Source organism: Carettochelys insculpta, chromosome 18, assembly GCF_033958435.1.
Source record: "Carettochelys insculpta isolate YL-2023 chromosome 18, ASM3395843v1, whole genome shotgun sequence".
Taxonomy (NCBI): domain Eukaryota; kingdom Metazoa; phylum Chordata; order Testudines; family Carettochelyidae; genus Carettochelys; species Carettochelys insculpta.
Window position 1 is genome coordinate 29,818,104 of NC_134154.1, and position 17,623 is coordinate 29,835,726.

At 47.6% G+C, this 17,623-nt stretch overlaps 1 protein-coding gene across 1 annotated transcript in view; it reads left to right on the forward strand.

Moving 5' to 3' along the window:
* The first annotated feature begins 1,647 nt into the window (after window positions 1-1,647).
* SGSM1 (small G protein signaling modulator 1) overlaps window positions 1,648-17,623 on the forward strand; it is a 71,817-nt gene continuing 55,841 nt past the window's right edge. Inside the window, exons 1-2 of the mRNA XM_075012867.1 lie at window positions 1,648-1,667; window positions 1,758-1,801. Of these exons, the coding sequence (XP_074868968.1) occupies window positions 1,649-1,667; window positions 1,758-1,801 (63 nt within the window). The 5' untranslated portion in view covers window position 1,648. The remainder of the gene's footprint in view (window positions 1,668-1,757; window positions 1,802-17,623) is intronic.

Consider the following 17,623-nt stretch of genomic DNA (forward strand, 5'->3'; position numbering starts at 1 on the left):
GCATCTGTTGGTGGTGCACCTCTGCACATGCCTTGGTGCACATAAAAATGTTATTCTGCTCATGCATGGAAAAAGTTAGAGGGGACGTTGGTTATCACCAAAGGCACCACAATTCAGCAGTTTGGACTATAGGCTGCATCGGAGTCAGCAACCTTTCTGAGGACCAGGGCTGAAATTTGACCTTTTGACCTCTGTATATGGTCCACATGCTGGTGATTCTTTTTAAAGTCACTAGTAGTCCTCCGTCTCACACCTTGATTAATAAATCAATTAAGATGCAGAGCTTTACTGTTGAGGTGGTGGTTGGTAGCATTAGCTGGTCTTTTGTTAATCCCCAGGCAGCCTGGCTTTCATCAAGCTCCCAGCAGCATGGCAGAGGAAGGGTGTGGGGCTGAGCTCCCACCTTGTGTCCCGATGAATATTGTCTTCCGTGCCATTCTTGGCACACGTCAGGAATTTCTGACCCCTGGGCTACATCATGCTAAATACAGCCAGACGGACCCTAATTTCACCTATCTCTGGCATAACTGCACTGATGTGGACAGTTACTCTGGTATAAGTGAGCAGAAGGGTCAGGCCTCCAGTGCATGTGTGAGTGTTTATATAAAGATCATGGGGATGCTATGACTTACAAGATGCACCCAACATGAACAGTCAAAGTGTGAGTCACTGTGAATGGCTCATGAGAGGGCTGTTGACTGAAACAATGAAAAAGATCTACCAGATCGTTTTGGGTAACTAGCATCAGCCCCTGGGTCGCTGGCAACGAGAGAACTGGGCCTGCTTGTACAGTATTGAGCCTAGTGTTGTTGCTGCTATTAAAAGCAGGTGAACAGCAGGTGATGAATTCTAACAAATCTCGCCCCCCAAGCCTGTAAGCTCCTTTGTGCTTGCAGAACCCTGCGCCTCATCAGTCCTGTGAGATGCAGGTGCCCAAATCTGTAGCATCTGCTCTCCTTACTCAATGGTCCAGGGGTGAGGATGCCAACTCACGGCTTAGGAAACCTTTGTCTGATCCCTGCCGCTGGGTGACCCTCAGCAAGTCACTTAGGCCCAGATCTGTGAAGATATTTGGGGGCCATCAGGTGAGGTGCCTGTCTGCCTTGGGAGACCTGGGCCTCAGTGCCCATGGGTAGCCTTGGGATCACAGCACTGACCCTGTGCCCGCGTGCAGGGATGGCACTCCTAGGGTTACCAGCTGGCTGGCATTGGACTGGCCTGGCTGGTTTGCTGTGGATTCCTGCGGCGGCCGTTTGCCCTAGGGTCCCACGCTCGGACACGGGGCAGCGGGGGCTGACGGTTTCTGCGCCCAGCTGGACCGGCCGCGGTGTTCCCAGGCCCCGCCGCACTAAGAGGAGGGAGCGCTGGGGCTCGGCTGGGCGCGTCCTGGCCCGGCGGCTGGAAGGGGGCGCAGGGCTGCGGCGGGGGCGTTCCTGGGCGCTGTGCCCGCAGGAGGGGCTGACCCCGGACCCAGGCCCCAGCAGGCTCAGGGCTCGGGTGCGGGCTGCGCGGCGGGGCGGGGCGGGGGCGTGTTTAGGGGCGGGCAGGGGGCCGCAGGCAGACAAGCCCCGCCAGCTCTGCGCTCCGGCCGCCCCAGCCCGGCTGCTGCAGAGGCGCAGGCGCCCGGCGGAGGAGCAGGAGCGGGACCATGGCCGCGGCTCCGGCGGGTAGGACTGGGCGGCCGAGCGGGGGGATCCGGGCGGCGTGGCCGGGCTGCGCCGGGGGCACTAACGCGCCTCTCCCGCTTCTCCCCGCAGAGGCGGAGACCCGGCAGAGGCTGCTGCGCACCGTCAAGAAGGAGGTAGGTGCCGCGGGGCCGGGGGTCTGTGCCCGTCTGCATCAGGCGCGGGCGGGGAGGCGCCTGGGGGTTGGGAGCGCCACAGGCAGCCGCACATCTGGGTTAACCGGTGCCTGGGGTTTGCGGGGAGAGGCGCCTGGTGGGTTTTGAGGAGCACCACAGGCAGCCGCACATCTGGAGCTGGAGACACAGGTGACCCCTAAGGGATGCTCCAGATGTTTCTCTAGGGGAGTAAAGGACCTGGCTATGTACTGAATGGCCCTCGTTGGTTGGGGGTGAGAGGGAGCAGGGCTGTACTCACTCCCTTCTCTCCCCCCATCTTGTTCGGGATTGCTGCAGGGTTGTAAGTGGTGGTGGCTTTGCTGTGAATGCAGCCCTATCTCCTCTCTGGCCCACTCTCAGCCAGTGATTTGGGGCGTCGCAGGCCAGGGGTCGTTTATCTGGGGTGCAGGCTTGTTCTGATGTTTTGGAATCTTTCCCCTCCCTACGCTACCCGCTTGTAATGCTGGGATCTCTGTTTGTGTCTGTTGCGACCATTGCTAATAATTGTCTCCCAGCTGCAAGCAGGCTAGGTTGCTAGGGCCCTGAACCAGCAGAGGTTGTGTAATTACTAGCAGCAGTTCGGAGTGATTAGTTAGCCAAAAAACCAGCAGTCCCAATCTCACACCTGGGGGTTCACTGACCTGGGCAGCACTGTGCACCTTCCAAAGGAGAGATCAGCCTGGATCCTGGGATAGTGCATGAGCCAGGTCCCCATCATCTGCCTGGGACATAAATCACCAGGCAGTTCCCTGCCCTGTATTGAAGGGCTTCAGCAGAGCGAGCAGAGTGTTGGTTTCATTGCTCCTCTCCCAGCTGCTGGGGTCTTTATGCCCACGGCACACATAGGTCTTCGATTTCTAATGTGATTCTGTGGGCGAGCAGTCTGGAACATGAGCATGTCACTTTGGCCTCTTAAAGGGCACCTACTGGTGAAGCCTGATGGGGTTTCTGTCCTTTTGAAAGATGGCTGTTTGGTCACTTGCTTCAGTTCCTGGCTGTACTGACACAGAAAAGCACAGTATTGTCAGGAGAAGGGTCAGATTTTCCCTGATGGACTCTCAGGCTTGATTTTTATAGATGTCTACAGGTAATGGAAGGGCAGCAGGGCCTAGTGATTCGTGGGGGCCTGTCTTTGATCCTCATCCTAGTCTATCCTCTGACCCACCATGTAGCCTTGGGAGAGTTGTCTCAGCTCTCTGTCTCACTTCCCATGTCTCTGAGGGATGTTGTGAGGGTCCATTAACTAGTATTAGATCTCCCGTGCAGGGGACTGTAGAAATGTGAAGTGTTATTTCCATTTAAAAATCCTAAAGGATATTGTTATTGTTTATACCATCGTAGCACCTAGGAACTAGCCACAGACCAGCACCCCATTTCCCTAAGCACTGTAAAGATGGCCCCTGCCTCAAAGAGCTTCCAGTTTAATTGCTGTGAGCCATTCAAGGCTGTGCTTTGGTAACACCTGGTTACATTTTCCATGGGTTGTCTGAGGATATGTTAGCAGGTGCCCTGAAGCTGAACTGCTGGGAGTGCTTTGGAAGTTTGCCCCTTATCTCACTGACACTGAGAATCCCAAGGCGAAGCATATGCTTTGTCCCTCTAATGGACTCTGTGAAGTTACAGCTGTTTGTGGAACCAAAGCCTGGTGGCTTAGGACCCAGGTTCAGCTGTCTCACGCCTTGATTTTTCCCTCTTTTCTGGGTTTTTAGTCAGCTCCTTTGGGAAAACTCATGGGCCCAATATTTACTTTAAAAAAGGGGACAAAGCGATGTCTTTCGGGCCCTAGCATTCTGGACTTGTCCCTGGTCTCAGGGTAGCTCCATCCTTCACCTACCTCCTCCCCAGAAATGGCTCTGTAGTGATCATCGGACCCATTGTTTCTGCTGTATCTTGTCCATGAAGTGCACCCCTCCTTCCCAGGCTCCTCCACCTGCTCTGGAGTCCTTGAGTGGAATGTATACTGCACAGACTGTGCATGGACCCTTCCTCTCATATTTTGTCGGTATGCTGCTTGTTGAGAGGAGCAGGAGTATTCATTTTGTGCGTGTAAGAGCAATACCTCGCTGGGAGGCAACATTCGTACCTCATGGAATCAAATAAAACCCCTACCAAAATACAGTGTAATCAGAGCATGTTGCTGGAGATAACCGAATTCGATTTGCACTTGAATGCAGGGCCTGTGTCCTCTTCAGTGGTTCTGGCCAAGTGCTGGGTTGGGGAGTATTTCAGGGAATGCATGTCATACTCCGCGCCTTTCTGAGACAGGAGAAATGGAGTCAGAGAATCCTAGAACTGGAGGGTCTTCGAGAGGTCAAGTCCAGTCCCCTGCAGTCATGGCAGGACCAAAAACCATCTAGGTCATTCCTTTGTCCTGCATCATGTCAACATCCGCCTTTGCTGCTAGCTGCTGGCAGTGCTACTTCTCACCCCACCAAGCAGGACAGCACCCTGTTATGTTACTCTCAACGGCAGGAATGTCTCTGCTGACTGCTCCCTTTGGAAGAATGAGCAGCTTGTTAAAATGTTTCAGAATACTGACTGCAACTCTTTTGAGTTGCTCACAAGGTGGGTGTGCGTGTGCATGCTTGTGCTGTGTGAGTGTGCCTGCCCACAAGCCAGGGTTACTTCCAGGCCTGAGGGGCTTATCGGCTCCCTTTGAACATCTCTTAAATAGTCTCTGCATGTGCCTCGGACAGAGCGCACTAGGTCACATGTATAGTTGCACTCGTGCAGCATTTTTCACCCTCTTGCTTTGAAATCTGTTCCCAATGTGGAGAGGCATTCTGAGCCCCAGTTTTCAGAGATGGAACCCGAGGCCTAGAGAAGGGAAGGGGTGATGCTGGCTGAATTGGCACAGCCAAGAACAGAATTGAGATCTATGGGGTTGCTTGTCCTCCTGGTTTGCCAAACTAAACTTGCCGCGTTTTACAAGGTAACGAAGACACGCAGCTTGAGAAGTGCAAAGATTGACATAGGTGATCGAGTAGCCAAACAACAGGCCAACCCCTGAGTGCCGTCTCACCTGTTTAGGCTGGTTGTGATGGGGGTGCTGGAAAGGAACCCTTTAATAGCAATTGTCAGGGCAATGCAAACTGGAGGAAGGGCATGTCAGTTATTCAACATCTGAAATAAAATTGACCTCCCATTAATACAGTCCCTCAGTGACCCCTTCTGAACTGGGGTTAATGGAAAGGGGAGGGGTGCAAAACGGGGAAGGCAGCCTCTGAAAGGTCTGAGGTGGGAAAGGCAGGGGCAGCATTCCTGTTAGCGGAGCACTTCGGCGGCTGCTCAGGAGAGATTCAGGTGCTGCCCAGCTGATTAGCAGAGCTCACACACTGAACAGCATGTGTTTCTGTTGGTGGTTCACAGCCAGCTCATGCCTTGGTGCCCATAACAAAATGTATTCTGCTCATGGGTGGACAAAATTAGAAGAAACTCTGGGCAGATTGTGGGGCCCACTTCTTCCTTGCCTTGTGCCATCACGCACACCTGTGCAAAGTGTGAAATGCTGGCAGATCAGAATGAGAGCCTTTCACGTCCACTGTGCCCTGATGAAATCATTGCAGGTTTTTTGTTTGTATCTCTCTGTTATATAACCATCATGCCAGTTCACTTTCAGCACTATTTCGAGTACAGCACTGTCTCCAGATCTGAAGAAGTGGGTCTGCTCATCACCTGATAAATTGTGTTGTTAGTCTTCAAAGTGCTACAGGACTGCTTGTCTGTTTTGTGAAGAGACAGGCTAACATGGCTACCTCTCTGTTACTGATAAAAAGTGAGGGGCAAATAAAAGGCAGGATGCTGGGACTTCAGGCAGCAGCACCCCCTCTCAGCTTGGAATAGTAATAACAGCCAACTACATGGTTTCTACTTTCAGCACCCACACTATACAGATTGTTCTAGCACACCTGGAGTCGAGCCCATAACGTGCCTAGGGGTACATTAAACATGAACAGTACTAGTGCATAAAACGGCTCGATGACAGAGGAAAATCAGCTCTACAGTTGTTGTATTTATTCATCTGCTAAGACGTTGCTTTTTCTAACTGGCCACTCAGCAAGCAGACATTTTGCAATGTTTTATCAATAAACAGTTGGCTTCCCTGCATTGTACACTGTATTGCCCAGTCTTAGATTTTTTTTTCTTTCTTTAAATATTTATTGATTGGCCACACCCTGTCATATTAACAAGGTTTTATGGTCTTTTGGCCATTAGATGTGCTCTTTTCCTGGTTCTTTTATAGCTGAATGAATTCTGCAAAGACTTTATGTAATGCCTCCCGAGGTTAGATAGCCAAAAATCAAATTCTCTTCCTCCCACCTCCTACACTTATTTCTTTGCTACACGAGCCTTGTTGTTGAGTTTGCAGCTAAGTTATTCAAAATTGTCAGCAATTCCAATATTTGCATAGCTTGTGCCTGCATACTTTGATTGTGTGCTCCAATCCTTCTGAAATATTGACTCGCTGAGGCCAACATGAACTCCCTCATTTCTGGATTGAGCATATTGTGCATTTCATTTATAATTATTGGGATCTCCTGGAGAATCGGTGTTTGAGAATTATTGTCAACACAGAAACAAACTTCAGTCAGCTGTCAGAGTGGCTCAGGCATGACCAAGGTGAGACTGAAATGCTATAAGTTTATAATGAAAATTATTGATTATAAAGGAAGGTTTGGATGTCTCCCCCTTACACATACAGGTTGTTTTAAATGTGCCTGCATCAGATGCAGACAGAAGGCCTTAATATACAATTTCTTGGGCTGCCTGCATTGATGTCCGCTGAAAACAATATTGCTAATCATTAGAGGCCATTTTCTGTCTAGCTGAAGATGAGAGCTCTTGCTTACAGGCGCTTGCTCAGAATCCAGCAAACCTCACCTCAGTTGGTGGAGGAGGAAGGGGATGGAATTTCATACCAAACCCAGGGTTTTTTTTTTTTTTGTCTTTTTCTTTTCTGTGTTCCCTTTGATAGCGTTTCCGAAAGATCTCTGTTTCAATTCAGACTGCTTTTTCTCTTCCCAGCCCAGCCTCGGTTTGAGGCTGCCACGAAGGCATCCTCTTATGCCCATGGCATCAGTCTGTTGCCGTGGAAATCCCGGTCTTGTCATAAATTCAGCATTATGGCTTCCAGGCAAGACAGGCTGGGAAGGGTGCACTCGCAAGCAGCGGCAGCAGCATTTGGCAGATGTGGCACTCATGAGACAACAGAATCAAAACAAACATCAAGGCAACATTTGTGTGTGTGTTTTTTTTAAATTATTTCCCGAATGCCAGTAGCGTGCTGCAGACTTTGCTGAGCCTAGGCTCCCGCTGTGGGATCAAACATTCGATAGCCAAGAAATTGCCAAAGTTAAGCATCTGTCACACGGCATTGCTAAGGCAGCACCAACAGCCATGCATGCAAGTTTGTATGTAACGAGAACAGGCACAGAGCCTCCTACATGTGTGCATTGTGCACAAATTAAATATTACTACTAGGAACCACAAGCCAAGTTAAAGGGTTGGTGTAAGCAAGTATTACTCCATTAAACTCAAACCTGGTGTAAATGGGTGCACTCTATTGCAATCGGTGGGTTTGCACCTGATTACTCCAGATCTGAACTACCTGTGTTACTCTGAAATTTCCTAACTCCTGTTCTCTTGGTGGTTATTCTATCCCTGTCTTAATGTTGCATTGTTATCAATCTTTGCATTTAGTGTGTGTGTTTGTAAGAGGAAAATGATACACATTTGTCAGCTAGTTGCCTCATTAAACGTTGTGTTTTGGCTATATGTATCAACGTAATGTATTTACCTAATGAAATCTAACTTCCAGGGTCATTTCAAGTACTTGTCAGCTGACATTAAATCTGCCAATCCTTTGCTTGTCCCATGCACTACTCACGCATGAAATACAAAGGTTGGCATTAATGCAACAGTTAAGACACAGGGAATGGGGGATCCAAAACAACCAAGCGCTCAGGAGTCAGGAAATTCCAGAGTCGTTTGGGCCGGCTCAGACCAGCATAATCCCATGCAAACCCATGGGCAACAATGGGATTTCTATGACAGCAGCAAGAGGTGTTATGCTAGATTTAGTAAGCAGTGATAAACAATTAAATGGCACTTCTAGCCAAAGGCTAAGTCAATAGCATTGAAATCTATGGTTCGTTGACTAGAGCAATATCCGGCTGCTGAACATCTCTCAATGGAAGTGGGGTTAAACAGGGTGGTGCACTGAGTACAGTGCAAGAAGAGAGTCTCTGCCCACAGAGATGGGGCTGCTGACTTGATTATACAGCGTGGATGGAAGTCGCCCTTCCAGTCAAAAACCACAGTACCCTGGCTGAGTTCATTGACAGAAAGCTGTGGGCTGGATTCTCTGCTGGCAAAAGTGTCTTTAACGGAATTGTGCCTAGTAATGAATGTGGGCCTGCTGTGTGACAGTGGTTACTGAGAAGAGAATTAGACCCTTTGTCCTGGAGAATGGTGGGAGCTGGCTGATGTAATTCACTCCAGCGCCTGGGCAGGCCTCTGGATTCACTGTTGTGTTGGAGGGGCCACTGCACTGGTATGCCCTGGCTCTGGATTTGCAGCAGCTCATGGGTCTGTTAACTTTGGACAATTATTGTTAAAAATTAACTTTTAAAAGCAATTGTAAATAGTCTTTCAGTAGAACATACAGAGCAGGCCCAGGGTAAGGGATAACTGATAGGACAAATGAAGCCTTTTCAAACTCTATTATAGCAACAAAGGGTTCTGTGGCACCTTATAGACTAACAGAAAAGTTTTGAGCATGAGCTTTCGTGCGCACAGACTCACTTCATCAGATGCTGATCCATGATGAAGTGAGTCTGTGCCCACGAAAGCTCATGCTCAAAACTTTTCTGTTAGTCTATCAGGTGCCACAGAACCCTTTGTTGCTGTTACAGATCCAGACTAACACGGCTACCCCTCCGATACTTGACACCATGCAAAGCTCTATTATGTTTTTCTGTGTTGCCAACTCCTGGGATTTTACTGTGAAGTCCTCATTCCATGGTCAAGTGGTTGTTTTCATGTAATTTCCTTTCGTAAAATATGGAAATTCCAGTCTTAATTCTTGGGAAGAAATGCCAGAAAACCTGACCACTGAAGGCAGATAGAAAGAATGTAACACTTTTAATTTAAAAAATAAAACAAAACACAAAAAAACCCCACATTGTGATTTTCTGGGGTCTGACTCAGGAGTTCTGATCATTTGACGATAGTGTTTTCTCTCTTTATGTTTGGCAGTCAGTGGTTCTCTTTCAAAGAAACTTCTGAGCTTCCTTGTCACTGGAGCAAAATAGAAATTAATAACAGCAATAACTGTTCCCTCTGACATAGCTGCTGTGGCTAACCCAGAATATTTATTCTACAGAGTCTTGCATCTATTAATATGCTCTTGGGTTGGCAGTTTGAATACTTCCTTTTCAGTGAAGCACACTTTCCAGTATGTCATTGAGCATACTGGAATTGCAAGCAGCATATAGAAGGATTTATTTGTTTATCAGTTCTAATGCAGGGAGGATGGGCCAAAATCTTATGTCTGTCACTAAATCTACAGTGGCTTTTGTGCTGATGTAACTGAAAGTAGAATTTGTACTTATGTGTCCACGTTTGTTTGTGCAAGTGGTGATCATTTCTTAGCCCCTGGAGCACGTGCTAATGATACCCATGCAGTTTCAGGTTGCCCAGTAAAGGGGTTCTTGTAGGTATTCCAGTGACTACGCCAAAGCTCTCTGGGAGCAGTTCATTAATGATCCTGCAGAAGTATTGAACAGAGTCCATGCGGTCTCTGGGTAGAGGTGGTTTGTGCATTCTGGGGCTGGCAGCGTTCTCACAGATCAGAGCACAATTCATTAGGTTATTTATTTAATGGTCAGTTAGTAAACGCTCAAGCTGATAAGCGGCAGGCTTTGACTGCAGCGTGCAGGGTGCTTGAGAGGCCTGCTTAGCACCTGCCGTTGGAATAATCATACTATTCATGGCTGGAAAGGGCATGAACCTGTTATTAAGAGTGCTCGTATCTTGATACTGTGAATGTTATAAAGAAGGCACATCAGACGGGATGTTGTGGCTCTGTTTTCTGAAGGAACCAGATTAACAACTCTGCTGCCTTTGTCTCTGCAGTGAAAAAGCAGATCTGGTGCTTGTGAAAGGCGCTGGGTTATCAGCAGTGTTCCCTCGAATTTTTTCCATCCATGGATGGAGTAAATTTTATTATGTGCTCCAGGGCTTGTGTGGATGTGCCCCACCGGTAGAAACACACGCTGCTGGCTGTGGGCACTCTGCTAACCAGCTGGGTGGCACCTGAGTCTCCTCTGGAAGTGAAGTCCTTGGGCAGCCACCCAGGAAACACTGATTGTCACCTCTGTTGTGTCTGAAGTCCTGCTTTGGCTGGCAGCATAGCTACAGCATGGTGATGTGTTGTGAAGGCTGCCATCACCCCCTTGGTTCGTGGTTTCCTTGTATACCCTGTCTATGTCCATTTGTTGTGTGTTGTCAGCCTCTTGGGGTAAGAGCTGTCTTCTGTTCTGTATCTGTACATGTCAGCCTTCAGAGCGGAATGATTGACCTAAACTGATTTCAGACCCCCTGTGCCTTGGAGGTGAGAGATCTGTGCCCTCAACCATTCAGCCCTGGCAAGGTTGAATGCTGATCGGTCACCATGCTGAGGCAAAACCTGCAGGTGAAATCCTTGGAGCTGCTTTGCACCACTCTTCTGTGCTTGTGTGTAACTCTGTGTTGCACTCCTGGTGGGCTGGACTGCAACCCCTACATCACTGGACTTCCACTGCAGGATTTGTGCATCAAACTGGTCCTTCCCTGGGACTTGTAGTATCCTCTGACTGCTAAAACACTTGACACATGGGCCCTTCATTACTGCAAATGTCAGTAGCTTCTGCACATATCCCATGGAAACATGCCCGTCGTCGTTCAACACAATGAAGGTACAAATTATAGTCTGGGCCAGTCTCTTTTTGTGTGCGCCAATGTGACTCGGGCACAATGCCACTGAAATGGCATGGTTGTGAAACCAATGGAAGAGGGGAAACTGGAGCCTCTCTTCTGAGTGCATTGAGATGTTGTCAGTCCTACTGTGGTTGCTGTTTGTTCCTGGGACCTTCACAACGCATATAAGGAGAGGCTTGTTACCCCTGATTTCAGAGCACCCATGTATACTGGGAGTGACATCTGATAAAGCAACAACATGAAAGGCAGGAATGATTTCAGCTCTTCGAATCCAGTGACCAGGTCACTAAGTGGACATTTCACAAGAGATTTCCATGAAGGCTCCATCTACATTAGGTTGCAGTGTCTTACGAGCATGGCTTCTATCCCTGGGGTAATAAAAGGCTAGTCTTGCAGCATTATCGTGGAGAACTATCAGTTAGATGACTGTCAGGCCAAACAGCATCGTTACTGCCGATGGAACCACACTGCTTGTGGACTATGGCACGATTCTCTGTAGAGTGGACATACCCCCCAGTGGCCTTTGGCCTCTGTCTCCCTGAAGGTTCCTTAGCTGCTTATGAAATCATAATCTGACGCAGACAAATGGTGCATCTTTTCATTGGAAAATCTCTTGTAGATTTTTGACTAGCACTTTTGCTGTGAAAGAAATGAGGTTCATGTTCAACGAAGCATTTAAATGTGCTTAAAATTCAGCATGTCCTTATGTCCCATCTCAAGGGCTCTTCTGAGTCAAGGCTTGAATGGAGACTTCAGGCTTGGGGCCTCCATCTTTAACTGACAGGCACTGAAGCTGGCAGTTCAGATATTTAACAAGTTCTTCCTTGAGACATTTGATCAAAACCACATGAAACAAAGATTGCAGTTGAAGGGAGAGTAAATACTGGCATATGAAAGTACCAAAATGTATGTATGTAAAATGTACAAAAGGAAACCCAGTGGTAAAGCTACAGGCACAGACTTCAGGTTTTAAATGTTATTTGACAAAGGCACATAAAAGCTTTTTCTTCTCACAGTAAAGAATGGCGAATGACCCTCTTTGGGTTGTTAACCCCACCTTAGCTGCCCAAAAACCCAGGATAAGTTTATTTGTATTGGTGTGGTAGGACTTATGAGAGACCCAGAGGCCATGATAGCTGAGGTAGGATATGAGCAATGTGAAAAGGGGAAATCAGAATCCACTGCAAACGTGAACCCAGGCAGACTGTTGAAAAGGAGTGCCATATTCAAAAGTAATGGGGAATGAAAGGCACTGTCTCCGTCGTGAAAAGAGGAGCAGAGAATATGTGAGCACAGACTTGTAGTGTAGATGGCTGGGCTCAAATTAATGACATTTACATGCCAGAAAGTTAATGGGTCCTAACTTTTAATAAAGTCTTATTTCAGAACGTGGATAGTCCTGGGAGTTTTCTGGAGAACTAGGCTCAAATACTGGCGTCGGTGAACAAATCAGATTGCTTTTCCTGGAATCCCATTTGGTGCACATCCCCAATCCTAGTTGGTCCCAATTGGCTCTTTACTTCAGAGAGGCTCAGGACTATGGTAGAAAGAGCACGGCAGGCCAAGATTGAGGCGCACGGGCAGAGCTGTGTATGGAGTAGCAGCAGTCCGGCATAGGGGGTTATGGTGTGCTGGCATAGCTGTGCACAGCACAGAACTGGGTAGATGAGGGGCGCTGCAGGTGAGGAGTGAGTTGCCTGTGCAGCTAAGTGGGAAGGCAAACCTAGAATTTTGCAGTCCTATTCACGGCTTCAGGGCAGCAGGACTAGATCTTTACAATCGAGTATTAAGTTCTCACAAATTAAAGTAAAAAAGTGAATTATTTAATTGCCTTTCATTGCCATTTAAACTGGAGTGACTCAGCAAGTGCAGGGTATAATCATTGCTGTGGACATTTTCGTAGGTTGGGCTTTTCCATATTTCCCCCGAGGGCATGTTGCACCAGCAGACGTGCTTGTACAGGGCATGAGGGTTACCACTGACCTGAGCAGAGATAGTCAGCCTGCCTTGTGCTGGACATAGTCCTGAAAGGCAGCTTTCTTGGGTACGTGTGGGCATTCAGAAACGGGAGTCCCAAACGTAGTCAGACAATGGGCTTGGACTGAAAGTTACATTAAACCTTCCACAGCGGAAAAGTTGGAATAATTCCAAACAGTCCTCTGGCTTCCTTCTGACAGTTCCCAGTATCTCACTTATTTATACGCTACGGGGTTATTTTTTGTAGCTTTGTTTCTCCTGCTTTTATCCTAGTGCCAAGGACCTAGGACTGCGGCTCTGGAGGCCAGGACTCATCTGCTGCTCAGCAACTAACCTGCTGTGCAGTCTTATACAAATCACTTTCCCTCGCTTTGCTTCTCTTTCCGCCCCATTCTGGTCAGTTTCATCTCATTGGATTGTTTCTGGATGTGCGCTGGGGCTGCCTGGCTATCTCAGGGGCCTCTGGACTTCACCATTACAAATCAAAGAGAGTGTTGGGACTGAGATGGAGATGCTGGGAGGAGGCTGGTGTAGCTTTGTGACAGAGCCCCCAGGAGCTTCGTTACACTGCACTCCTATTAACCCTTTGTGCCATGTGCCTCTGGGCAGCTCCTCGCTGGGTATGTGCCTGGCTGACTGTTGCCCATCGTAAGCAGATGGCTGCTGCCTTCAGCACTTATCTTTACCCTCATGCAGTGTAACCTGGGCAACATGAAGGTCTGATGAAGGCACTTCCAGGCTTGTTGTTCTGGCCTTCTCTGAGTGGGAGGGGAGCCAAACATCTCTCTTTTACAAAACTTCTGAGGCAACACCTTCCCTTGGTTGGTACCCCAGTGCCCTCTGATTCCAAGGTACTGTTGGGGGAGAAGACCCCTGCAGAACTGCAGTGGAACTCTGTGAAGATAACTCTCCGATCATCACCCGCAGACCTGTGCCCAGGGCACACAGCTGCCTCTCTGCTGATCACTGGCTAGGAGTCTCCAGCGAGCCGGTGAGCGTCCCCTTCAGCTCGGTTGAAACGCCCAGTTCTGGCTCTTCGGGAGGTGACCTCAGCTGCATTATCTTCATCTTGCTGTTTTCCCTCTGGAGGTCAGTGGGATGAGGAAGGGCTACAGAGCTTGGCCCAGTGTGCACATACGGTTCCTGCTAGTGGGAAAGCCACACAGCCCTCAAGCCCCATCCACTGGTCCTGTTGTGGCCAGGTCACGGGGTTCTCATCTGTTACAGTTGTCACTTGGAAAAGTATTTTAGGATCCTAACCATGGTCAGAAATCACTGGTGTGGTGTCCTGACAAGTATCTGGCTCTGTCCAGTGATGATAGCTATTTGGCTGCATGTATGTGTTCTCTCAGTGTGTTGCACTGGCTCTGCACAGGTAGCCAGCACAGCAGACTCTGAAAGAACTCCAAAGAATAAAAAAAAAAAGAAAAAATCAGATAGAGAGCGAAGGCAGGTTTATTGTCAAATTAAGTACAGTAATAGGTGTCAGTAAATTCTACCACACCACTACACAGCTGTACCCCGACAAAGGACCAGCTCAGTCAAGAGTGGGATTCTCTGCGTACTGAAAGTCAGACAAGGACAACCCCCTTAGGGTACATTTTCATACATAGGTGCAGACAAGTTACACATTACTGCTGATGTATTAGGATAACTAGATACATGGTCCGTCAGGAGTGGGCAATAGTATATGATGGGGGCGGGGCACTCCAAGATTTGGTAAGTGGTCAAAGACCACACTTTTCTATAGAGGGAGGATGCTAGACAAATTGAGAGCTGTCCACATTTAGCTTATTATAAACTGCCCCACAGAGCCAAACCTCTGGGAGAGACTGCTTGGTACATGCATGTGTAGGCAATAAAATTGCCTTGCCATCGTTATTGCAAAGGAAGTTGTAAATGCTGATATAATTTAATATGGGAGGCACATTGTTTGCAGTAGTATGCGGCAAGATAGGTGGAAAAGCCTAGCCAAGTAAAAAGGCAGTATTATGGGTAAATATTGACTTAGATTCATTCAAATGGGAGTTTATTCATTAGCTTCTGGAACCCGCACACCAGCTGTTGTCTGGAGGAGCAATGACAGAAAGAGTTGCAGGGGTTGGGAATGACATGCAGACAGATGACTGGGACAACTTGGTTTGGGGGTTTATGGTGCAAGGTGAAGTGTGACTGGGGGGAATTGTGTAGCAGATGGAGACCCAAGCCTGAATCCCTGTGTCTAGGCTGGTTGTTAGAGATTGGCTGCTGTGGCTGAAACAGGCCTGCAGTCTGCATTCAGCATGTGCAGTCCCCAATTCTGTAAACAGGCACATGCTTAACTTGAAGCAGATGAGCAGCTTCACTGAAGTCAATAGAACTACTCATGTGAATAGTGGTGGGCAGGGGCTTAAGTGTTTTCAGGATCAGGGACCCAGAGAGTAGAGATGGCTATGGGCAATTGATCAAAGTTTGATATAAGTTGCATCAGAACCAGAGCATAAGATTAAGACCACGTACGGCACTGGGTAACCCGACATATGGACAGTCAGTATTAATATGTTCAACACCCCTGAGCAAATGAGCGTGAAGGACACAAAGTGGTAAAACTGTGTTGTAAGAACTGCTATAGAATAAGGCTCTCAGTAGGGTGCTGATTTGCTCTCTCATCCAAACACTGACTCAGAGGGTCATATTTCTCCAGGGTTAATGGAATTCACTTGGCCATTCCTCCATAGGTCTCTTGAGAACTCAGTTGCCAGAAAAGTTACCCCTCCCTTTGCAAACTGTAGCCTTATTGGCGGATGGGCATATTGATTACAGACTGAGCGCTTAGGCTGCAATGGTTACCGATTGGGTTTCCTGAGGAATATTGATCAGTTTATGAAAATAATAAATAAGGACCCTGGAATGATTAGGATGGGTTAAAAAAGTTGTTGTTTTGCATAAACTCTGGACATTGGCTGTGTGATGATCACTGGTTTGCTCCATATGGACCAGTGATTCAGAAGAAGACATAACTCTGCTTTTGTGAACAGTATTTGCTGTTAGCCTGTTGGACCAGAAAGTAACATAGATTCTTGGGCTTGTGTGATTCTTTTTTTAAGTGTGTCTCTGTGCGTGTGAGAGAGGCTCTCATTACTCTTTGCTTATATCTGGTTTGAGGGAGAATTTTGAAATGCTTCATAAAATTATTAAATATTTCATAAAAGATTAAGCTTTTCCTCCTCCTGAGTTTTACTTACAGCTGTGTTGTTAATTGCTCTTTCAATGGCCTGTTCTCATAAAAGGCTAGTGCCCATCCTATTATCCACAGGAGAGAATTGTTTTGCCTAGACAGTGGGCATTTTTGTCTGGCAGAAGCTCTTGACCTTGTATCTACAAGATATGGATTAGCATAAAAATGTGGCAATGCAAATTTTTGTGGCGTTTTCTCCTGTAAATACTTACCAGCTGTGGAGTATCTGTCCTACCCTGCCCTAGAAAGACACAGCTGCAATTTGCCAGCATTGTAAGAGGATCTTTTGGTAAAGTGCAACTTCTGTTATAGTATCTTAATAGTCTGCAGCCATACGCTGGGCTGTGACCTTGTCAGCCTGTAAGCTAGACAGCACTGGGCTCGGTCTGTACTTGGAGAGGAACCCCCTTATTTCACTTGCACACAATGGGGAGGCGGTGTTGGTAATTCAACAGAGAATGCTGTTTGCTCTGGCTCAATGCAAAGATCTGTCCATAGCGGTGTTGCAGGGTGAGGAGGTACTGGAAGTAGTATATTTTGGAGGAAGCCCAGACCATTGTGGTCATTCTAGATCTTGTGGCGTTCTCTGTGTGAAAGCAGCTGGCCTGGGTGGATTCCTGTGTGAGTAACTGCCTTCTGCTTCTCTAAATCCCCATAGCAGCATCACCGGCAGTCCTAACTGTGGTGCGTTATTGCTGTGCCCTGGTTAACACTGGCTTTGTCCCAGAGGTGGCTGCTGTTCACTGATGGATGAAGTCTATAGTCTGTAGACTTCTTTAAATATCTGTAGGGGTTTGGGATGCTTTGGAGTGGAGCAGTAGGTAGGTGATGCTTTCCTAGCCTTAAACTGGTGTTCTAAGATATGGAATTAACAATGCAGCCAATTACTCTGCAGGGATTGAGGAATTACTTCATGTTTGGCATATTCAGCTGGTCCTTGCTACTATTTGCATTCTGTGCCAGTGCTGTTGGCTTGCTGAGCAACGGTCCATAGGTTGTTTCCTAAATATTTTCTGCCTCGGGGCCTCTCAAATTCTCCACACACATCTCAAACTGCAGGTGGAGTTGTGAGGCAATTACTGTGCAGAGAATGCCCAGTTAAACCGTTTGTCTTTTCACCAAAAACATTAAGTAAGCATTAGGGTGCTGGATGGGAAGCGAGGTTCTCTAATTGAACGTACTCTTCCCATTGGCTATTCCCTCGGCCTGGTGGGTATGTCTCTTTGTTTTGGCTTGCTCTTAGTTTTGTTCCATCTTGTTGCTGTTTCGTCCATTTGCAGTGATTTAATAATCCACTCTCACAAACATCCTCTGAACCTTTGACTGTCAGGGAAGCGTTGAGGATTTCAGTCCTCTGCAGTGAATTGTTTCTCTTTTCTGTGCAATCACATGAATATTTCATTTTGCACAATTATGTGAATCTTGCATTCACTGGTTCGCTGCTCTTGTTGCCTGTCACAGTTTCATCGCTCTCCTGTGAATGCTGTAGTCTCTTCCCTTTTGGCTTCACTGGACGTTTCTTTGGTTTATATCGTTAAGTTTGATGAGCTCAATCAATACTATGCTGGTTTAATTCATGGCTGTATAATTTTCCACTAAACTGCTTCTCC